The sequence below is a fragment of the Protopterus annectens genome, chromosome 6.part0 (assembly GCF_019279795.1).
Source record: "Protopterus annectens isolate FY-2018-M chromosome 6.part0, PAN1.0, whole genome shotgun sequence".
NCBI lineage: Eukaryota > Metazoa > Chordata > Ceratodontiformes > Protopteridae > Protopterus > Protopterus annectens.
In genome coordinates, this window is record NC_056737.1 from 329,545,781 (window position 1) to 329,570,638 (window position 24,858).

Here is a 24,858-nt window from a genome sequence, read left to right on the forward strand (position 1 = left end):
AATATTATTTTCTATATAATTCCCATACATACAAATACTACATATGTCGAGTTCAAACAATCTTTCAAACAATTCAAGGGTGTAATGGATCGGGGGGTTATAAGTGCTTGAAATACTAAATAGTTTTGTAATTGATCTCACATCCTGAAACAGAAAAACTCAAACTGAGTTTCTTCACAAAAAGTCTCAAATCAATTAATACACCTGACAAATCCATCTTCTTACTAGGCACAACTGTGAGGCCCTTTGCAAATAAATCAATACAAACCTTATCAATTAGTACTAATGAATAATTATAAATTTTAAAGTCTTCATCACTATTTGAGGTTATTTTAACAGATGGCAAGACATATCCATCACCCATAGCTGGTACTATCAACTCTAAAACCTAGCTCTGGTGTTCCCTCTCCTGGCCTTGATACCCCCTCAGTGGGGTGGATTGTTCTGATAACGTGTATTTGATTGAGGGGCAGGGTAACTATGCTTCTGCTGTAAATTCATCAGACGTTCAGAACATCTGGGAAGAGGTTATCCCTCTGTCTCTAAAAAAATCATCATCATCATCATCATCATCCAAAACTCCAGCTCTATTCAGTCGCATACCGTCTGCTCAGAGGTGACCTGTGCCTGACATACAAGGCCATGTCCAACCCGGAATTAATGGACATGCTCCACCTCAAAAAATCCAAATCCACCAGAACCACTAGAGCAAGCGACTTAAACCTTAGCACGGATATAAATAGGATGTGCTGGAGGGATAGATTTATCACTCAGAGACTCCCTATGCTGTGGAATAAAATCCCAGTCCATGTGAGGCAGAGCACCTCGCTGGCTCTGTTCAAGAGAAATCTTGACCTGTGGATGGGAGATCGTAGGTTTACCCCGGGAATCATCTCTGTGTCACTGCTGGACAGAGGCACAACAAACTAATGGGCACAGTATTTTTTTCATATAAGGGGTGGCGTAAGCCACAAAACTTTGGGCTAGGCTTATAAATGCCTTAGGGCAGATAGCCTAGTATAAACCTATGAACCTATGAACCTAGTTACAGGTTCCCTCTCCTCATCATTTTCTCTAGATGTATTAGGCCCAGGAACATCATATCTGTTCTCCCATTCCTGTGAAGGGGGGTGGGGGCAGTTTTCTCTTTATATGTTTTCTGATCTCTCACCAATTTCTGTATTTTCTTATTCTTAATTACATTCAGTTGTTGTTCTATACTCTTAAACATACGGGTATACTCATATTCATTAGTTTTAAACTGAGAACTTTGCACAATCATATTATCCAGCTGAGTCACATGACTCGTCAGTGCATCAATTAGTAATTCATTGTGTTTGACCACTAAGTGCATATATTCAATCCCTTGTTTATCAAATAACTGTAACAGCTTTTATGAAACAATGAATCCGCTATTAAACCAGTAGGAAAGCGCCACATGTGCAAACCTTTAGGTAGAAGATTCAGTTTAATAAATTCCAAAAATTATGCATTATCTAACTGCAATTTTTTAAATTTTTAACAATAAATGATCTAGTTCAAAAAGTTTGTCTGAGAAATCAGTAGCACCCATTATATGTTGGTCAGACAACAATGTACACTGACGCAACCATTCACATAACATAGGAACAGCATTTTGCTGAGCCGTCCTTTCAGTTAATAGCCTATTCTGTTCACTTAACACAGGTACAGCATTTTGCTGAGCAGTTCTTTCAGCTAATTGTCTATTCTGTTCATTACTGACCTGTTCACAGTTCAGGGGTGGAATATTTGCAAAATGTCTGTGTAACTCTGAATTACTCACATTAATTTGCGAAGAAACAGTCCTGTTCACTTCATTCCTGTTCTGTATTATCAAATAACCATTTTCAGAAATAGAGGGATGTACGCTTTGTTAAACTCCTTTCTTGATACTGGGATAATTGTTGAATCAACAAAGTCAAATCACCAATTGAATTCCCAAAATCCTGTCAAAATAAATTTTGGGACCCTTCCACAAGTGAATTGGTTGCCATATCCACAAACAAAATGAAGAAAGTAGAACAAACAAAATACAAAAGCCAAGAACACCCGTTCACAAAATGGAAGAGTCCAGCTGCCTCCGGGAAAAGAAAGCAGTTTGATTCAGTCATTCACAGACTGCAAAAACAAAACTTTGTATTGTAAGAGAGGTACCAGTTTATTCAAATGATACAAACCCTACAGGCCTGGAAGGAATTTTGTCAACTGATAATATGGATTTGGTCCCTGTGGGCAGTTTTAGTAATAATGAAAAAAGTACTGATGTGGAGTATAAGAATTCTTTCATCACCACATATTGTGTTAATAGTAGGTAAATAACTAATATACTGATGAAAAACTGGCAAATCTTAAAATCTGACAAGGATTTAAGGAATTTTATTACTGATAAACCTATTATTGTTGACAGGAAGGGGATGAATCTGAAAAATGTGTTTGAGAAACAGGTAGTTTCACAAACCAATGGTACTATGAAAAAGGGTGGGTTTTGCTCATGTTGTTCATCAGTAGAGGCTTCAGAGGTAACCAATAATGGGTATAAGGTGAAACTGCAAGTAAATTATTCTTGTTCGTCAGAAAGGGTGGTGTATTGTGCCTTTATGCTGCTGTTGTGCATGCTTTTATATACATAAAACTGACAGGAAGCTTAAGGCACATATATATATGAACATCTGAGAGATATTAAACTTAACAACGAGACAAATGCCCTGTCAAAACACTGTGCAGAAAATAAAGGACATTGTTTTAAATTTGTAGTACTAGAAACTTTACAGCTAAATGAAAGGGGTGGAGTGTGGTCTTTATTATTAGAAAGACATGAATTGATCTGGCAGCTATGCTTGAATGCTATATGCTGTTGAAGACTGAGGGGGCGGTGGGTGACAGGGGCACTTAGTGATCTAAAACGGGCAATTTTTTAAAACCATTTACTACTACAACATAGGTTCACTTGGAGAACATTTTAAGCTTAGCCAATTTCCATTTTGGTGCTTGAATTAACATTTCCTGATTGGTCTTACCTATCCCATGGCTGATAATTGTATATTAGCCCTAATGAGAATAAATGTGATCATACTATAGATAATTTGAGGGGATCCATGTAAGGGATGCAACACTTAGAAACTGCCTCTATCCATTAATGGCAAGAGGGGCAATCCTGGATTACAGTTTCTATTACCTATCCTTAGATCCAAGTTGCATTTGAATCTGGACAGGAATGAGCTTTGTTTTACTTGAATGGATAGTCTGTTCTGGATATATCTCTCTCTCTCTACAACATTCAGTTTAGATACCTGGACTGAGTATTTCTGATGCCATTTGACTTGCTGATGTTCAGTAGGTCCATCTGTATTAGGTCAGAGGATGCCTTGTATGCCACAGACATGTCACCTCTAAGCACTCTGTAGGATACTGAGTACAGTGATAAATCTTTGAGGTGGTCCATGCAAGACCTATTGGTTAGGACTTGCATCCTTTTAGTAAGGTATCTCTGTGGGTATTCCAATTATTGCATGGGTCTGGACAGATACATGCCAAAGTGGACATTATAGAAAATGATTGACCTAATGAGGATTTTGTAAAGGGGAACAATAACATCTCTAGATCTAATCACAATTTGTTTATAAACTGTGCAATACAGAAAGAATTTCTTATGACTCTGGGCACAAGTTGATCAAAAGTTAGGTCACTGTACAAACAAGTTCCCAAATGCTAAACAACTGGGTCAGTTCTCAGAGGGCACTGTCAATTTGGCAGTCCGCCGAAGTAGATGACTTCCCAAAGGATACAATAATGTATTTCTTAGAGTTTAGTTTCAATTCATGATTCTGGCACCAGTTATTGTTTGGGACAAACCTTCCTGCAGGACGGTCAAGTTATTTGGGGACACAATAAGTTCTACTAGCTTGCAGTCATCTCAAACTTAGTCGGGCAAAGCCCTTTGGTATTTCCTTTTACTTTTGAGATGTATATACCAAACAGAAAAAGTCTCAGCACCAAATCCTGGGGGACTCCATTGGTGACTGGTCTCTTCACTGTTTTGATCTCCTGCATCCTGTGAGCAAGCATACATGTATACGTTCTTTGATTCACCTTCCTGATTGTATTAACCTGACTGTATTAAATTATATTCTTTGTATAATACAGCACCACTTGTTAGAATATGTTTTAAATTTGTAGTTTGGAACAGTCTTCTAGTAAGCAATAAGACAAAATGTATGAGCCAATAATGACAAAACTACCCATTTCAGGAAATTTCAACCATAAAAGGCCACTCAAACTTCTGTCATTACAATCGACCAATATCAGTAAATATGGAAAATATCTGCAGAAGTAAGTCATCTAAATAATTCCACATTAAAGGGATCTGTAACTAATGAAGAGGTTGCTGCTAGCAAACAACTTTATACTTCATTGTTTCATCTACAAATAAAGTGCCTGTTGCCCTTGAAGAATAAATTGTCTATGCTACATCAAAAAATAAGCTAGTAATTTTGCAATGGGGAATGGATGGCAAACTGATAATGGGTTCATAGTTACTAGGTAACTCCTCCAAAGGAGGACATTCATAAGACTGCAGCATCCACTCCCATTAAAGTACAACACAGTACAGTATCAGTGATCCATCTGCATACTGTGGGAGTAGAACCCATAGCCTTCTGCATCAAAAGCAACTATACTACCTGTTGTGCTACTAACAATGCAAACAACTTAGCATAAGTAGCACTAAACTTCTCTTCCACCGAAGCTCTCAGCTCCTTGTAAAATCTACTTGACAATCAACTAAATATCTCAATTTTACAGCACAAGAAATCTGGAAAAAACAAAATTTATTTGGGGGGGGGGGGGCAAAACCAGGGACACATTTTAAATATTGCTTGCATAATCCTAGAAAGTTGCTAAAATAAAGTGTTTTGTGTTACCATGTGTTTCCTGAAAGATAGGAAAACGGAAACTTAAAAAGCTATCATTATTTAGTGAATTCAGTTCTCACTGATTTGCTAGAAAAACACAAATTTTAAGAGGAACAGACCAAAAGTATGAGCCAAATATTCTATGAAAATCTTTACAGTGGAGAGGTATGGACTCAACTCCCTGAATCACAAGTGGTGGTATGGGTAGAGAATTCAGGCTCTTGTTCAAGCCTGAGTAACATTAACCACCAGGTATACCTAACCGGGGCATTTTACACACACACACACACACACACACACACACACACACACACACACACACACACACACACACACACACACACACAGAGGAGCAGCATAACTCCTGCAAATAAAATAACAAAACTCTCCTTACCGGCATGACTCTGGCAGCACCAATGGAACAGTGGCAGCATAACTCCTATAACACAGAGCAATAAGAGAACAGGAACAGCTAGTTTAGTTAGTTTAACTTCCACACGCGAATCCAAGTTAGTGTGAAAACTCCACTTCATTAATTTTTCCCATCAGGTCTTGTAGCTGTAAAAGTGTGGGGGGGGGGTTCCCCCTCCCCCTGGCTCTATGGTTCCAGCACCCATGGGTTTGAATGGGCAGGCTTCAATTAGTAGCATTTTAAAACTTAAAGCATTAGAGAGATGACTTGCTTGAGTACTGAAATTTGAATGAATACACATGACATTTTTAAAGATAAATGTGCTACATGTATGTATTTTATTTTATGTAGAGTTGCTGCAAAAAAAAAGGATTTTTTATGGCATTTTTAATCATGAACGGAATGGGGGTGCCTTAGTATGCTTTTGTAATGACTGACAGTTTTAAGAGGTGTATATAAAGATGAAGGCTTGGTGCGGACATTTTTATGAAGTTTGATGAAGTTTCTTTTTGTATGAATAATCCAAGACCAGGAAGTAGAGCGACAGCAAGTATTGAATAAAAATCAACGTCCTTTATTTTTAGAAAAAAACCCTAAACAACAACCGCTTTCACTCAGACAATTCTGAGCTTTATCAAGTGATGCCATTTTGTTACATAAAGCACCTTATATACCTTGGCAGCCGTTTCATAATTTGAAAAAACCTGCTGGTAATTAACCTCTTAAAGGGAAACTTGCGCATCTAATACATATATTAAAACAAACATAACTTACAAGTACTTCATAAGCTGAAGAGTGATCACTAATCAATTTTCCATATGTTAGATGTACAAGCTTATCAAAAACAGGTAGATTAAAACATTATTCACCAATAAAAAATACTAATTATTTAAAAATATAAAAAGTGTTACATCCTAGTTAGTATTGGCTTATTAAAATGTAGTGCATATTAACTCAATAACAAAATAGGGACCATTATATAAAATAGTGAAATCCCCCCATTAAAAGTTCATACCAATAAGATCTGTAGATGGCAAATTCAGCCACCTTAATTCTTATAAATATCAATTTACTTCTTTAGAACTCATCTTAAAAAAGAACATATGTAAAAAATCAAAATTTATTGGATTGTTACTAATGCACATCCCCCCAAAAAAACAAAAACTGATCTAGAACCTAAAACTTTAGTCTGATAAAAACAAATATTAAAAGGTGTGGCCTATTGAAAAAAGAGTTATAGTCTTGCCCTTCTTAATTTCAGCATGGGTTTAATACTGATGGTGCCATTAAGCCCAGGAGACCTTCCTGCGTCTAACCTTAACTGCCATAAGAGTTCACGGTACTCAAGGGTTGATTCCCAGTCACCACCCCTAGCATCTAACTCCACTTGTTGAAGAACTAAAAATTTTATATTAACCTCTGAACAACTGAGGGAGTGCTTGAAGAAGGCATTAGATTCCTTCTTTCTAGTCATGTCATAAAAATGCTCATAAATCCGTTTTCTGAGCTCCCTTTCGGTCTTTCCCACATAGAAACTTTTACATGTGATACAAAAGCCAAAATATACCACCCCTTTGGTACCACAGGTATAAAAACCTGTTGCATGAATTCTAAACTTTTTTGATGGGATGTATAGGGATTTATCATTCAATATGGCATGACATTGACTACAAGCTCCACACTTGTATGTGCCTATTCTTGGTTGCTTGACCTTCTTTTTAGTTTTCTGTTTCTTTTCAAACATTTCCTTAAAATTCGCACCCCTTTTCCTTACAAAGCTGGGTCTTGAGGGCAAAAGGTCTCTAAATTCTTCATAAAGGGCAAGAACCGGCCAATAATTCATTACAATTTCTTCCATTTCTATTGAATTAGAGGAATATGTATAAATAAAACTGTTCCTGAAATTACCAGGTGTGTTGAAAGCTGGTCTTGTTGCCACTTCCACTCCTTTCCCTAAAATAGGTGTGTAAACAATATCTCTTAGGGAACCAACCTCATCAGCCAAGCTCTTGAAAAGCTCCAGGGGGTAACCCCTCTCCAAGAATAAAGCTTGCAGAACTTCCACCTCTAATTTATAATCATCATAGATGCTACAAATTCTACTAGCTCTGATGAGCTGCCCTTTTACTATTCCCCTTTTTTGGTAAAGAGGATGTGCACTCTCATAATGCAACAACGAGTTAGAAAAGGTGGGTTTACGATGCAACTTAGACGGGAAAGTGTTGCAAGTGTAATCCTTGTACAGAGTAATATCCAAATAATGCAATTCATGAGAATCCACAGAATGCGTGAATTGCAGAAAACTAGTGGTGGTATTAATATATCTAATGAATTCTCAACTCATCCTCTGTACTTCCCCAGAGAATGCAAATGACGTCACAATACAGAGATAAGATGATCAGCTTTAACAATTGGCTTAAACTCTGGTGTCATTCAAAGGGGATCCAATGTCTGTCTGCCTGGGATGACATGCTGGACAAGCCACGCTGCTTCGCAAGGGACGGCTTGCACCTGTCACCCCTGGGATTCCGGATATTGGCAAAGGCTCTTGCCACCCCCATAGTGCCTTTTTTAGGCAAGGCTCAAATTCTAAACCTACCACCCTAGAACACAAAAAAGGAAAAAACTAAGGGTAATGCTGCTCAATGCCAGAAGTCTAAATCTCAAAATGCACGACTCGAGGCCCTTCTCAGTATGGAGAACATCGATGTCTGTGCAGTGACAGAAACCTGGTTCAAGGCTCCTGAGAGCACCCCAGCACTATCAGGTTTTACCTCTTATCATGCGTTCCGGCCCCAAAATCCGGACAATACCAAGAAAGGAGGGGGTATCCATATTCATCAAAGACACCCACACCTCAAGACTGGTGGCAACGCACGATGCATCGGAGACCATCCAGGTGCAATTAACCATAGGCAAGACTGCTCTGCAAATTGTAGCATGTTACAGGCCACCCTCACAAACTCAGGAACCTCACATGGCCTTCCTGAAAACACTAGAGGGATAAATGTATCACCAAACACCATCATACTAGGTGACTTCAATTACCCTAATATAGACTGGGAACACTACTCAAGCCCAAACACCCTAGCCCAAAAGTTCCTGGAATTCATAAACTCAAATGCCATGGAACAACTAGTCACCATCCCCACAAGAGGAGAAAACATACTTGATCTCATCATCACGAACATGGGAGCACAATGTTCAACACCGAAGTATACCCCTCACTGGTGAGATCAGATCACAAACTAATCTCGCTGGAGGTCCTCATCCCACCCCACCTGAAATAAAAAGACCACAGTAAAGAACTTCTCGAAGCCGACTTCACACTTCTAAAGACTAGTGTGGTCTCCTTTAAGGCCCCGAGCCGACGGAAAACAGTACTCAAGCCGCTGAATCACTTACAAATGCCTTCTACCAGCACCTGCAGGACTGCATGGATAAGGCAATCCCAAGCAAAACAAAGACTCTTTGTACCAAAGGCAAGCGTCCACTCTGGTGGACCCCAGCCATAAACAAACTCTACAACAAAAGGAGGAAGCTACTACAAGATAGAGCAAAATCCTTAAAAGGTAAGACACCCTTGATCACTATAAGTAAAAACTAAGAGCTCTCATAAAATCATCCAAAGCAAATTTTGAGAGAAAAATAGCTAAAGACTCGAAAGACAATCATAAGGCCTTCTTTAGCTATGTTAGAAACCTGGGAGGAAACTCCCAGATATGCTCAGAACTAGTTCAAAATGATGTGAAGATTACTGATCCTACAGACATTGCCAACATACTGGCTGACAGGTTCAGTGCAAACTTCTCCCCTCCCCAAAAGGAGAGATATCTATACCAAGCGATTGCAGCCCCCAAACATCTCCAACGCCCAAGTGAGAACTGCTCTCTCCAAAGCAAAAACACAGCATCCATGGGACCTGATGGTGTCCCCGGCTGTGTGCTCCACGAACTCAATGAGGAATTAAACCCACAGCTAGGACAGCTGTTTAATCATAGTCTTACCTCTGGATACGCACTCCAGGAGTGGCGACTGCAACTGTGGTCCCACTTCACAAAGGCGGTGCCTCCACCGACCCTGGAAATTACCGCCCATTAGCTTGACAAGCCTTATCTGCAAAGCCATGGAGAGGATCATAATGGACCTCATAAATAAAGACATAGGGAATTTGCAGACTTTGGATCCATCCCAGTTTGGCTTTGTCAAAGGCAGATCATGCCTTCTAAACTTGGTTGAGCTTTTTGAAACAGTCACCAAAGCCATTGATGAGGGAAAGGCAGTCCATACAGCCTACCTCGATCTGGCGAAGGCCTTTGATACAATACCCCACTCGGGTATCATTGAAAACTCATCAGCTTAAATGTTAACCCATACATCATAAGATGGGTTGCAAACTGGCTGAGTGACAGAACCCACAGGGTCAGAGTTGCTGGCGCCATGTCAGACTCAAAGCCTGTCACAAGTGGTGTACCACAGGGCTCAGTCCTGGGCCCACTCTTGTTTGGCATCTACTTTTCCAAGTACAAGCAAACACAGGAGGGTTATGGCTGACAAAGTTTGCAGATGACTGCAAACTGGGCCATAGTAAAAACACATCTGACACAGATATCCTTCAGAAGGGTCTCACAGAAACGGATAACTGGTGCCAGAGCCATGGCCTAAAGTTAAATGCCAAAAATGCATAGTCATACCCTTCGGGAAAAACAAGGTTACCCCTAGCTACCAAATAGGTGGCAATCCACTGAGTACAGAAGAAGTTATCAGGGACCTGGGGACCCAGGTTGATAGTAGTCTGTCATTCGACACCCATGTAGCTAAAGTAGTTAGGAAGACCTTCTACATTGCCCACCTTATCATGAAGGGATTCTCATCTAGATCAAGGGAGGTCATAGTCTCCCTATACTCATCACTCATCAGACCAATGATTGAGTACAATGCCCCATTCGAATGTATCTGACCCGACACTTGCAGCAGCTGGAGAGGCCACAAAAGTTCCTCACCAAAAGGATAAAGGGTCTCAAACATCTGTCCTATGCTGCCCGACTGAAAGAACTCCAGCTCTATTCAGTCGCACGCTTGCTCAGAGGTGACCTTTGCCTAACATACAAGGCCATGTCAAACCCAGATTTGATGAATATGCTTCACCTCAAAAATCTAGATCCGTCAGAGCCACAAGGGCGGAGACTTAAACCTCGACACGGCTATTAATAGGACGTGCTGGAGGGATAGATTCATCACCCAAAGACTCCCTATGCTGTGGAATAAAATCCCGGTATATGTGAGGCAGAGCACCTCGCTGGCCTTGTTCAAGAGAAATCTTGACCAATGGATGGGAGATCGCAGATATACCCCAGGGATTACCTCAGTGTCACTGCTCAACAGAGGCACAGCAAAATAATGGGTATAGTTCCCCATACTAAAGGGGTGGCGTAAGCCACAAAACTATGGGCTAGGCTTGTAAATGCCCTCGGGCAGATAGCCTAGTATGAACCTATGAACCTATGAACCTATGAAGGTATCTCCTGTAGAATGTTTGTTTTAATATATGTATTAGATGCGCAAGTTTCCCTTTAAGGGGTTAATTACCAGCAGGTTTTTTCAAATTATGAAACGGCTTCCAAGGTATATAAGGTGCTTTATGTAACAAAATGGCATCACTTGATAAAGCTCAGAATTGTCTGAGTGAAAGCGCTTGTGGTTTAGGGTTTTTTTCTAAAAATAAAGGACGTTGATTTTTATTCAATACTTGCTGTCGCTCTACTTCTTGGTCTTGGATTATTGTTACTTGGTTTGTTGCTACTTCTCGTTTTTGTTTTTCTTGCTGTTTCCAGCCATGACCACCGAAGGAGAGGGATTCAACCCTGCGGACACATCGGAGATCTTACAAAATACTAGGAATGATGCCCCTGTGACCCGCGTAGAATTCAATCAAGTTTTAACTGCATTAAAGGAACTAACTGCTTTGTTAAAACCATCGAATGCTGCTTCACCGGGAATAGCGTGTAATCAGCAACACGCAGCTGGTGCCACACAGAAAACTGTCCCAGTTATAGCGGATTCGGAAGGCTGTCATGGTTCATTACTGCCTTCCTTTGATGGATCTGGCGCTGGGGTAAGACGGTTTGATAGCGTCGAACGTCAAGAGTGCAATGATCAAAATGAAGTGGGTGCACGTTCTAAAAATAACAGTTCTAAAAACAGCAGAACAGAACACCGAAGCAAGGACTTCAATTTTTCTAGATGGGCTGGCCAGCAGTTTGCGTTCTCTAAAGGTACTGTTAATTTTCACAACTTTTCTAGTTTTGAACAGGATATGGAAAAATTCAAAAGCAAGCTATATTCGTTGAGAAGTAGTCAACTGGAAATAGACTACCTTAGAGAATGCACCAGGGTTAAGCGTATTCCGAAAGGATTACGCTTTTATAAATTTCCCAGTAATGTGCAACCGGGAACCAGTTACTATAATAAGTTATGTGACATTTTTGATAAGGCAGGGCTGGAAATGTTGAATCTAATGATTTCCGAATATGAACTCAAAACGCAAGCATTGTTTAATGATTTAGACATTTTAAATAACAAATTAACTACTGATGCAGATTTTATGGCATTCAAGCTGGAGTATGATCAAATGTTTGATAATGTAGATGTATTTTGTGACAAGATATTAAATAGGAAATTAAGAAAGTTAGAAAGGGACTTGATAGATTATAGAGAAAGGGTGGCTTACCCTTCTCCTAATCGATTCAACAGAGGGGTCTTCACCAGGGTATCCACAAATTTTATAGACAGGGGGGATGACACGCAAGAGGAGATGGAGGAACTCCCTAGGAGAAGCGAAAGACTAGCTGAAAAAGGTAGGAGGAGTAACAATCAGGATTTTCAGCGGAACCCCGGGAAGACCGGGGCTTGGGGGCAAAGGCAAGTAACCAGAGTATGAACTCCCAAACAATAAAAGAAGTGGGTATTGTTAGTGGTTCTGAATTTATTGGGGACATTGAATGTGGCTGTAACATTTATTTCGAACCAACTAATAATAATGTGGGAGATTCTAAAGGAAACTGCACAATGTTAAAGAAAGACAATTTTACAATTTACAACTATACAGATGTGGAATTGGAAAATTGTGCATTTGATGTATTTACCCGTGGTTTACATTTTGTCCCCTCTAAACCAATGAATTTAACACAAGCACTGGTGGAACTGAAACTTTTCACTAGAGGTTTGAATCTAATGCATTTACTTAAAGGACAACAACGTATGGAAACAGGCCTGGTCCGAATGAGTATTATTAACCCCCCACTCCATCCAATAATTCTGTTCTTTGAAGAATTAGTGGAAAATGACTTTAGGAAAATGTCTAATGGTAAAAAGTTTTCACCTTTGTACAATTTATCTAAGCAAGAAATTAATTTTATTAACCATCTCAAAGAAGAGAATGTTAGGATAATGAAACCAGATAAGGGTGGGGGGGTTGTGCTCATGTTCACTGATGAATATGAAGCACACATCCACACCATGCTTCAAGATGATGAGCAATACGACACGGTATCACGCAATGAAGTTAATATAGCTTTTGCACAGATTAATTACTATCTCAAAGATCTCCTGTTGCAGCAAGCTATTAATGAGAGACTTTACAACTACCTATATGTGGAGAAACCGAGGATACCGGTCATATTCGGAATTCCAAAAACTCATAAAGGGCTTCATCCTTTAAGGTTTAGGCCTATAGTAGCAGGTGCAGGAGGTGTGACTGAGCCTATAGGAAAATTCATAGACTATTTAACAAAAGAATTTACGCCCCTACTTAGTTATGTGTGTAAGGATTCTTGGCATTTTTTGCGTGATATTCCTATTACTTGTTTTTCCCCAGAATTGCTCATGATCACCATAGATATTAAGGACCTTTTTTCAAGTATACCTCATACGGAAGGTGTGGAATGGTTTAGTGAGTTTCTTAATAAAGAGACCAGTTTGAATAATAAGCTTACCAATTTAGTGGTAGAGCTGATGGAGATTGTTTTGCAAAATAATTTTATTTTTTTCAATGGGGAGTTGTTCAGGCAACGTAGAGGGGTAGCCATGGGGGCATCATGTGCCACATTCTATGCTAATGTGGTACTCCATAAATGGGAGCATGCATTTGTTTTGATACCCCCTTGGAAACAATATATTCTCTTCTACAGGAGATACCTGGACGACATTTGCATTCTCTGGGGAGGTACAGAGGATGAGTTAAGAGAATTCATTAGATATATTAATACCACCACTAGTTTTCTGCAATTCACGCATTCTGTGGATTCTCATGAATTGCATTATTTGGATATTACTCTGTACAAGGATTACACTTGCAACACTTTCCAGTCTAAGTTGCATTGTAAACCCACCTTTTCTAACTTGTTGTTGCATTATGAGAGTGCACATCCTCTTTACCAAAAAAGGGGAATAGTAAAAGGGCAGCTCATCAGAGCTAGTAGAATTTGTAGCACCTATGATGATTATAAATTAGAGGTGGAAGTTCTGCAAGCTTTATTCTTGGAGAGGGGTTACCCCCTGGAGCTTTTCAAGAGCTTGGCTGATGAGGTTGGTTCCCTAAGAGATACTGTTTACACACCTATTTTAGGGAAAGGAGTGGAAGTGGCAACAAGACCAGCTTTCAACACACCTGGTAATTTCAGGAACAGTTTTATTTATACATATTCCTCTAATTCAAAAGAAATGGAAGAAATTGTAACGAATTACTGGCCGGTTCTTGCCCTTTATGAAGAATTTAGAGACCTTTTGCCCTCAAGACCCAGCTTTGTAAGGAAAAGGGGTGCGAATTTTAAGGAAATGTTTGAAAAGAAACAGAAAACTAAAAAGGTCAAGCAACCAAGAATAGGCACATACAAGTGTGGAGCTTGTATTCAATGTCATGCCACATTGAATGATAAATCCCTATACATCCCATCAAGAAAGTTTAGAATTCATGCAACAGGTTTTTATACCTGTGGTACCAAAGGGGTGGTATATTTGGGCTTTTGTATCACATGTAAAAGTTTCTATGTGGGAAAGACCGAAAGGGAGCTCAGAAAACGGATTTATGAGCATTTTTATGACATGACTAGAAAGAAGGAATCTAATGCCTTCTTCAAGCACTCCCTCAGTTGTTCAGAGGTTAATATAACATTTTTAGTTCTTGAACAAGTGGAGTTAGATGCTAGGGGTGGTGACTGGGAATCAACCCTTGAGTACCGTGAACTCTTATGGCAGTTAAGGTTAGATGCAGGAAGGTCTCCTGGGCTTAATGGCACCATCAGTATTAAACCCGTGCTGAAATTAAGAAGGGCAAGACTATAACTCTTTTTTCAATAGGCCACACCTTTTAACATTTGTTTTTATCAGACTAAAGTTTTGGGTTCTAGATCAGTTTTTGTTTTTTGGGGGATGTGCATTAGTAACAATCCAATAAATTTTGATTTTTTACATATACTCTTTTTTAAGATGAGTTCTATTATTTATAAGAATTAAGGTGGCTGAATTTGCCATCTACAGATCTTATTGGTATGAACTTTTAATTGTGGGATTTCACTATTTTATATAATGGTCCCTATTTTGTTATTGAGTTAATATGCACTACATTTTAATAAGTCAATACTAACTAGGATGTAACACTTTTTATATTTTTAAATAATTAAAACATTATTCACCAATAAAAAATACTAATCTACTTGTTTTTGATAAGCTTGTACATTTAACATATGGAAACTTGATTAGTGATCACTCTTCAGCTTATGAAGTACTTGTAAGTTATGTTTGTTTTAATATATGTATTAGATGCGCAAGTTTCCCTTTAAGAGGTTAATTACCAGCAGGTTTTTTCAAATTATGAAATGGCTGCCAAGGTATATAAGATGCTTTATGTAACAAAATGGCATCACTTGATAAAGCTCAGAATTGTCTGAGTGAAAGCGCTTGTGGTTTAGGATTTTTTTCTAAAAATAAAGGACGTTGATTTTTATTCAATACTTGCTGTCGCTCTACTTCCTGGTCTTGGATTATTGTTACTTGGTTTGCTGCTACTTCTCGTTTTTGTTTTTCTTTTTGTATGAAACGAAAGCACTTATTTTTTTATGAATAAATAGTGATTTGTACGTGCTAAGGTCACTGTGGATTTGTTCAGATACAACACTGTGGGAATACAAAGTTTTGTTTTTGCAGTCTGTTTCCAACAGGAGTGACTGAATCTAACTACTTTCTTTTCCTGGAGGCAGTTGGACTCTTCCATTTTGTGAATGAGTGTTCTTGGTTTTTGTATTTTGTTTGTTCTATTTTCTTCATATTTCTTTTACTGTAACAATCAATCTCTTACAATTACTATACTACTAAACAAAAGAAAACTGTACCTGGTTTAAAATCCCATAGAAATTGTACGGTCTCTTGGGTCCAGGAGTTAAGGTGGCATCTACACAGATAAAAGAATAGCTTCCAAAATGAGTTCTATGGATGTAGTGAAAATGACCCTCCTTACGAAAGGCTGAGTACTTCCTGTAAGGCAAAGCGATGCAGGCATATCACTATACTTTTTCTAATAACATCCAGTACTGCTTAACTTAGCTTTAGAAAACCAAACAATTCAGACTAACTTTAAACTTTGTACTGGGAGTTTATAGTACAGTACTACTTCTTCAAAGTCAAGCAAAATCCTTCCATTACATGTAAACCTTTACACGCTATGCCTAAACATATTCAAACCAGTCAGTTTTAAAATGTAGACTGTAAATGGCAATGGATTAAGAGAGTGACAGAAAAGTGCAGTGGTGTAAGATGAACTTACCATAACAGTAGATGTTCGAATGATCACTGATGCAGTGGCCTTAGCTATATGGGATATATCCTGCCAAGGACATAATAGCTGGCCAGCTTCCAAAGTTTCAGGGCACCTTCCACGTGTCCAAACTATCAAGCAGCTTCAGCTGAGTTGAATAAAAGCCTAGTTCTATACCTGAAAACATTCAAAACTTTCCTGCCAGCAGACAAAGGGAGGTTTAGTCCTGAAATGACAAGGCTAGGAATAACAAAAAATAAATGTCCCCCACAGTGGCATAAAAAAAAAACACACCAAAAAAACAAGGGGGGTGGTGGGAGGGTGTGACTACTGCAGCAGTGATCATTCGAACATCTGCTGTTATGGTAAATTTAACTTACACAACTGTATTATGTTCTTCATATTGATCACTGCTGCAAGTAGCTATGGTAATCTACCTATATAGCTAAGGCTAACTATACTTGGGAGGTAGAAGGAGGAGGGTCCAGGAGTTCCTGGACTATGGTCCTAGCAAAGCATGACCTAGACTTAGAGACGGAATCCAATTTGTAATGCTTTGTAAACGTATGTACACAGGACTAAGTAGCAGCTTTTAGAATACTTCTAAAATCCAACCCTTTCCAAAAAGCCATAGAAGAAGCCAAGGTCCTTAAAGAGTGGGCCTTGACTCTGCCTAGAATAGATCTGTCATGTGAGTATAACAAGGAGTAACAGCCTTAGACAATCATTTGGAAATAGTCTGTTTTGACACAGGTTGTCCTTTCTTCTTACCTTCACAAGAAATGAACAACTGATCCGAACATCTGAAAGACTGAGTTCTGTCAAGATAATACCAAAGTTGTATGTGGACATCCAAGGTATGGCATATCCTTTCACCCCCATTTCTAGGTTCAGGAAAGAAAATGGGGATATGGATAATTTTGCCTTCAAATAAACTCAGATACCACTTTAGGCATAAAAGAAGGATTAGTTCTCAAAGAAACCCTGTCCTTGGGTTGACTCACCATAAGAGCTTGCAACCCAGATACCCTTCTTGAAGAGATCAGAGCAACCAGTAAAACTGTATTCCATGTTAAGAACCTTAAGTCAGACAGATTAGCTGGTTCAAATGGAGCAAATGTTAGTTTCCCTAACACAAAATTAAGACCCTAAGGAGGAGCCACTGTTTTATTTGGAGGCCTTTTATCCAAAACCCCATTTCAAGAACATTTTAACATGTGACTGCCTTAAAAGAAAAGGATCCACGGACAGACATGCTGAAATGGCCAATAAATGAACCTTGACAGGGGAATACAGAAGGCCACAGGATAGTAACTCACACAGATATTGTAAAACCAGAGAACAACTAGCCATGAATGGGTGCTGGTTATGTTAATAGCACCAACTAGAAAACCTTTTCCATTTGCTAATATATGATTTTCTATTATCAGGCTTTCTTGCCTCCATTCACACATGCTGTATGTCCTCTGAGAACAGATGAGTAACAGGAATTAAAGACTGCTGATGTCGGGGTGTATCAAATACTCCTATTCTTGTGTCAGTAGATCCAATCTGTGACTAAGCTTGTTGCAATTATCCCTGGCCAATTCCAAAAGAAGGGAGAACCATGATTAACTGAGCAAGAAGATAGTCACCACAATGATCTTGGGGGATTCCTTTTCTATCTTCATAAGTACCCTGAATACTAGTGGAAAGGAAGAAAAGGTATACAGGAACATTTCTGTACAAAGAAAAAAAGGCATCTGTTTTCCAAGCCTTCTTGCATGGAGTGCTGGAACAGAATTTTGTTAGCTGATTGTTCAGAGAGGAAGCAAAGAGGTCTACTTGAGGAACTCCCCACAGATGGAGCAAATCTTGGAAGACCCCTGAATCTAGTTTCTATTTGTGAGGGTCTGTCCTGGTCTTGCTCAGCTTGTCTGCTACACAAGTTTGCTCTGATGGAATGTAGGATGCCTGCAGATTGAGATTGTGCTGTGAAGCTATATTCCAAGCTAACATGGCTAGTCTGCAAAGGATGTATGATCCGGTTCCCCCTTGCTTGTTGATGTACCACATCATTTTGGTATTATCTGAAACCACTTGAAGAAGTACCGGGGACCAAAAATGGTTCAGAGACTTGAGTGCCTTGATCAGTGCAAGTTATCTCCTTGATATGTATGTGCTTGCATCTGTCCTTGGTATTCCAACCCCTTCTGCACTTATATTTCTCCTAAAACTGCTCCCCAAGCAAAGTCTGAAGCATCTGTGGTGACTGATTGCTTTGGAGCAAGGAGGGGGAAGAGAAAACCTTGATTTAAGGATATCTGCTGTCTCCACAAAGTGATTTCTCTTCTGAAAAACCTCAGTACTGGGATCTGAAAATATAAGAGGTGCTTGATGCTAGGGGACCAAAGTGCTTTCTGATACCACTGCATCTTACTCATGTGGTCTTGCCATGAGTGTCATGAGAATCATAGATGCCATGAAACCCAAAATCCTGAGGTATTCCCTCATAGTGACCAAAGTCTGAGTGGAAAATCTTACAAATAAATCCAAATAAAGATCTATTTTTTTCCGGTGGAAGAAAAGCTCTTTGAACTGAAGTGTGTAGTTGACATGCCAGGAACACAATCCTGTGTGAGAGATCAAGAAAAACTTTTGAATGTTACCTTGCAATCCCAGCTTGTGCAAGAGATCTCTCACCCAAGAAAAGACTCCTAAAAGATCATCAAGTCATCTAAATACATTAAAATGTGGACACATTGTAGCCTGCAATGAGCTATAGCTGGAGCTAGTCACTCTGTAAATATTCTCGGTGTAGTGGATAGTCCAAAGGGTAATGCAGATAACTGATAATGTAATCCAGACACACAAAACCTTAAGAAACGCTTGAAGCCTGGATGAAGAGGAATGTAAGGATAAGCATCTTTTAAGTCTAGTTTTACCAAGAAACTTGAAAAAGGAAGAAGAGGCAAAAGGTTGTGAGGTGACAGAATTTTGAATTTGGCCACTATCACAAACAGGTTTAGGAAAGAATGATCCAAAACTGATCTCCAAATGTTTTTTTTTATTTGGGACTAGGAACAGTCTTCCCTTCCCCACCTAAGAAGAAGAAACTAGTTCTATCACTCCTTGGGACAGCACATGATGAAAAAAAAAAGGTGGAGACAAGAGAGTCTGATCTGCAGGATGATGAATGGCCCCCTGGAAGGGAGGAATTTCTTCCCACTGCTATCTATAACCCTGTTAAATGATGTTCAGAAACCATTTGTCTAAAACAATCTGTTGCCACAAGGATAAATGGAGATTCAGACTTTTTGGAAGAGAAAAAAGGCCAGGGTGGGAGGGGATACAAAGTCTTCTGAATAGTAGTGTCTTCAGTGGCGGCTGGTGACTTCAAATCACAGGGGGGCTGCAGGAGACAGCTGAATGGGTGGGGTCAAGGGGAGGGGGTGTGGTCAAACAGAAAGGGGACAAGCTATGCACAAAAGCACAAAAAACTAACTTTAAATACGCTGCCCTGGGTGGCAAACCATCATTATGAAAGTCCAATCAAGACAAAAATAAGTGTAGAAGAATAAAAATATTTCAATGCATTGGCTGCATGACAGCTTACTTAATATCTAGATGGAAACAAAAGGTTGTGAGGCATGAAAAAATAAATTACTTTTTAAATACATTACTGGAATGCCAGTCAAAATCAAGTATAAGAAAAACCAGAAGCACTCAACTCAAACCACTTCTCCTTGCACTGCAGTTCTAATTATAATATATTCCGCTTTATTAAAGTACCAAGTAACATGCTGAAAGTAGAAATCTATGTGATGCCCCCACTTGTAAAAATGTTTCTTATCCAAAAAAGACCTGCTGCCTGACAACTTGTTTCATGGGGAAAACATGATAAAAGTAAAAATGAAAAGCAAACAAGAAACAAGCTCAAGATACATTGCTTAAAGGATTACTGTACAGGTTATGGACCACACATGATTGGCATTCTGTTTAGTTTACGGGTAAAGTCTGTAGAGATGACTGGAAGTCTCCAACAAGTGTAATGAGCTTTTTAAAATAATGGAATCCTGCCCTTTAATACCCAAGGCTTATACATTATGTAGTCAAGTATTCTCTGCATGGCAACAACAGAAAGGCTTTCAATGTTGGCAATTCTTTAACAGTATGCTTATTAAAGCTTACTTGCATCTTACGATCTCAGACAAGCTTACCTTATGGTCATTAAAGCATTGCTACTTAAACACAGAGCAACAGGCACTTTGAGTAATAAGCATAAATCTGAGTAATAAGCATAAATCAACAGTACAAAAATATGACAGAAACCAGACCATTCTGCAAAATCAAGGACAGATGAAAAGCCACTGTAGTACTTATGCAGTGTGTCCTCCCCATCCAAGGTAGATACAACTACTCCTTGCCTTGCTTGGACACATCCAGAGTCACTACATGGGGGAGTGGGGTGCAACAAGCATGTCACAATTTGAAATCTCTCTGTCTGACTGTGATTACCCTGACACATTTGTCATACCTCTCAACCTCAAGAGCAAGAAATCTGGACAAAGCCATACACAGAAGTGGGACAAAGGCCCAAAAATAAGGACAATTTTTAAATATTGCTCTAATAAACTTAGAAAGATAATAGAATAGGTCTTGCATTAGTATGAATTTTCTGAAGGGTATAAAATCTGAAACTCAAATGTCTGTCATTTTCTAACTTCAGTCTTTAGTGATTTGTCACTAACTTGCCAAAAAACACAACTTTATGAAAAATGGACCAAAAATGTGATGCAAAAATATAAAATAGACACACAATACAGCTGCTACCTGTCAAAGAAGGGACACTTTAATATTAGTACTGCTGCATTGAGCAGCTGACAAAATAAAAGAATCTACATGCATTTCAAGTAATCTATAACTTTGATTATTACAGTTATTTCTTAATTATAAACCCTCCATGTTTTCTTCCAAAATTGCTATATTGCGGAGGGATTATTAGGGGGGAAGAGCAACATTTTGAGCCAAAAATTGGGGACAGTTGAGAGGTTGGCTATGCCTAATTCTATAAAGCATTTTATTTGCATGTACCTCTCAACCTGTTAATGCAGTAAATCTGAACAAGGCCAAATATATTGGGGGCACATATAAACAGTACTAAAAATTGCTCTTGTATAAATTGAGACAGTTGATAACAGCTCTTACTTTAACATGCATTTTTCTGAAGGTTATGAAGTCTGAAACTTATTATTTAGTGACTTAATTCCTAAATGATTTGCCAGAAAACTACAAATTTTATGAAGAACAAACCAAAAATAAGAAGCAAAAATCTATTCATTCTTTGAAAATCTGGACAGTTGGGAGGTATAGTTCAGCTGGGCCTGTCTGAGTTTGCTGCCCTTCCCCCCTGACAAAATAATGGTTGAATGGAGCCTCTGCAGCCATTCCAATGAACCATTACTTGGCTATTTCACTCCATTTACCATAAACACTAATGTGCATACTGCTTTACTTCTATGATGAGTTGGACTTCATTTGAAAGTTTTATTTTGTATTTTACAGCACAAACACTAAGTCATCTGTTAAACAAAGCAATGCAGTCTCACAATGAAAACTTAGCATTAAAACTTCCCTACCCTTGAAACTCACATTCATTGAAACAGCATTGAAACCCACATTCAAAGAAAATACATTTTGCCAGTGGCAGATAAAAATTAATTTGGGGCTGTTTTCAAATCATAGGCCCCTTGCATATGAAACATACATGTGCTCTTTGATACACCTTCCTCATTGTACTAAAATTATATTCCTTGTACAATACAGTACACTTGTTAGAGGGTGTTTTAAATTTGTTTTGAACATTTTTCCAGTAAGCAATGAAACAAACCATATGCACCCATAATGGCAAAACTGCCCAGTTGAGAACATTTATCATAAAAAAGTCTACTCAGACTTCCACAGTCCACCATTATTAGTAAATATACACAATTCTACAGTCCACCATTATTAGTAAATATGCACAATTCCACAGTCCACCATTATTAGTAAATATGCACAATTCTACAGTCCACCATTATCAGTAAATATGCACAATTCTACAGTCCACCTTTATCAGTAAATATGCACAATTCTACAGTCCATTATCAGTAAATATGCACAATCTCTGAAGTAAGACATCTAAATAATTCCACATTAAAGAAATCTATAACTAATGAAGCGGTTGCTGCTAGCAATCACCTTTATATTTCATGTTTTCATCGAAAAATAAAGTGTCTGTTGCCCCTCAGGAATAAATTGCCTATATTACATTAAAAAATGATAAGCTAGTAATAATATTGCAAGAGGAAATGGATGGCAAACTGATAACGAACTCATAGTTAGTATCTTCACCAAGGAGAACACATTCTCAGTACAGCAGCATCCACCCCTTGTGGGAGTAGAACCCACAGCCTTCTGCATCAAAAGCAAGTACACAACCTGTTGTGCTATAGTATTAACTAGGCAAAGCACTAAACTTCTATTCCCCTGCAGCTCTCAGCTCCTTGTAAAATCTACTCAATACTCAACTGCATCTCAACTTCGCAGCTCAAGAAAACTGGAAAAAGCCAAAAAGTATTGGGGGTCAAAAGCCCAAAAACCAGGGACACATTAAACATTGCTTGTATAATCTTGGAAAGTTGCTAGAATAAAATGTTGTGTTGCCACCATAAATTTTACTGCCAAGGTCCCTGAGCAAAAAACAGTCAGAGTAACATACCACTATGCCACATCAGCTGCTTTGTAAAAGAGAGGAAGACTGAAACTTAAATGGCTATCATTTAGTGAATTCAGTTCTCACCATAGCTGTCAACCTCTTAGTACAAAACACCTGGACAAACCCAGTAATGAGGGAATACAGCCCTCAAACATATTCAGTGAATTCAGTTCTTGCCATAGCTGTCAACCTTAGCACAAAAACCTGGACGAAGCCAATAATGGGGGAATAGAGTCCCAAAAATAGGGACACATTTAAAATATTCATCTTATAAACTCAGAAAATTGCTAGAAGAAAAGGTTGTGCTACTATGTATTGTGAAGAACATGAAGTTTGAAATTCAAATGCCGGTCAAATTTTACTGCTGACAGAACAAAAACAATTTTCAGCAGAGACGCAGGGATTAATACTGCAGACACGTCTTTGTAAAATGACAGGGCACCAGAGCAAATCCACACAAACACAGGGAGGAGATGCAGACTCCACACAGAAGCCACCCCAACCAAGAATCAAACCAGAAAACCTATAGCTGTGAGGCAACAATACTACCACTGCACCATCAAATATGCAAGGAATTAAACATTCAGAAACCTGAAGTCTGAAATTCAAATGCCTGTCAATTTTACTGCGGACAGAACAAAAACAATTTTCAGCAGGGATTAATACTGCAGACACGTCTTTGTAAAATGGCAGGGCACCAGAGCAAATCCACACAAACACAGGGAGGAGATGCAGACTCCACACAGAAGCCACCCCAACCAAGAATCAAACCAGAAAACCTATAGCTGTGAGGCAACAATACTACCACTGCACCATCAAATATGCAAGGAATTAAACATTCAGAAACCTGAAGTCTGAAATTCAAATGCCTGTCAATTTTACTGCGGACAGAACAAAAACAATTTTCAGCAGGGATTAATACTGCAGACACGTCTTTGTAAAATGGCAGGGCACCAGAGCAAATCCACACAAACACAGGGAGGAGATGCAGACTCCACACAGAAGCCACCCCAACCAAGAATCAAACCAGAAAACCTATAGCTGTGAGGCAACAATACTACCACTGCACCATCAAATATGCAAGGAATTAAACATTCAGAAACCTGAAGTCTGAAATTCAAATGCCTGTCAATTTTACTGCGGACAGAACAAAAACAATTTTCAGCAGAGACGCAGGGATTAATATTGCAGACACGTCTTTGTAAAATGGCAGGGCACCAGAGCAAATCCATGCAAACACAGGGAGGAGATGCAGACTCCACACAGAAGCCACCCCAACCAAGAATCAAACCAGAAAACCTATAGCTGTGAGGCAACAATACTACCACTGCACCATCAAATATGCAAGGAATTAAACATTCAGAAACCTGAAGTATGAAATTCAAATGCCTGTCAATTTTATTTAACATTTGTTAATCAGGACAGTCTGACTTGGAACAAAAAAACAATTTTCAGCAGAGGCCCAGGAAGAAATAATGCAGACATGTCTTTGTAACATGGGAGGACACAAAAGCAAACCCACACAAACACAGGGAGAAGATACGGACCCCACAAAGAAGGAACCCCAGCCAAGAATCAAACCTGAGAACCTGCAGCTGTGAGGCAACAATGCTACCAGTGCACCATCAAATAAAAACAAACCCATACAAACACAGGGAGAATATAACAGACCCCACAATAAAGGAACCCCAGCCAAGACTCAAACCTGAGAACCTGCAGCTGTGAGGCAACAATGCTACCAGTGCAACATCAAATAAAAGCAAACCCACACAAACACAGGGAGAAGATAACAGACCCCACAAAGAAGGAACCCCAGCCAAGAATCAAACCTGAGAACCTGCAGCTGTGAGGCAACAATGCTACTACTACACCATCAAATATCAAGCATTGCAACATTTACAAACCACAGATATTATGAGGAACAGATCAGATCAAATATGAGGCAAAAATTGCATTTTTTTTACAAATG

The 24,858-nt window shown here is 39.0% G+C and overlaps 1 protein-coding gene across 1 annotated transcript in view; it reads right to left on the minus strand.

Annotated features, from left to right (window-relative positions):
* The window catches only part of TMEM62 (transmembrane protein 62), a 462,564-nt gene that overhangs the window by 309,282 nt on the left and 128,424 nt on the right, over positions 1-24,858 (minus strand). The window contains exon 3 of the mRNA XM_044073516.1: positions 15,732-15,873. Coding sequence (XP_043929451.1) covers positions 15,732-15,873 — 142 coding nt within the window. The remainder of the gene's footprint in view (positions 1-15,731; positions 15,874-24,858) is intronic.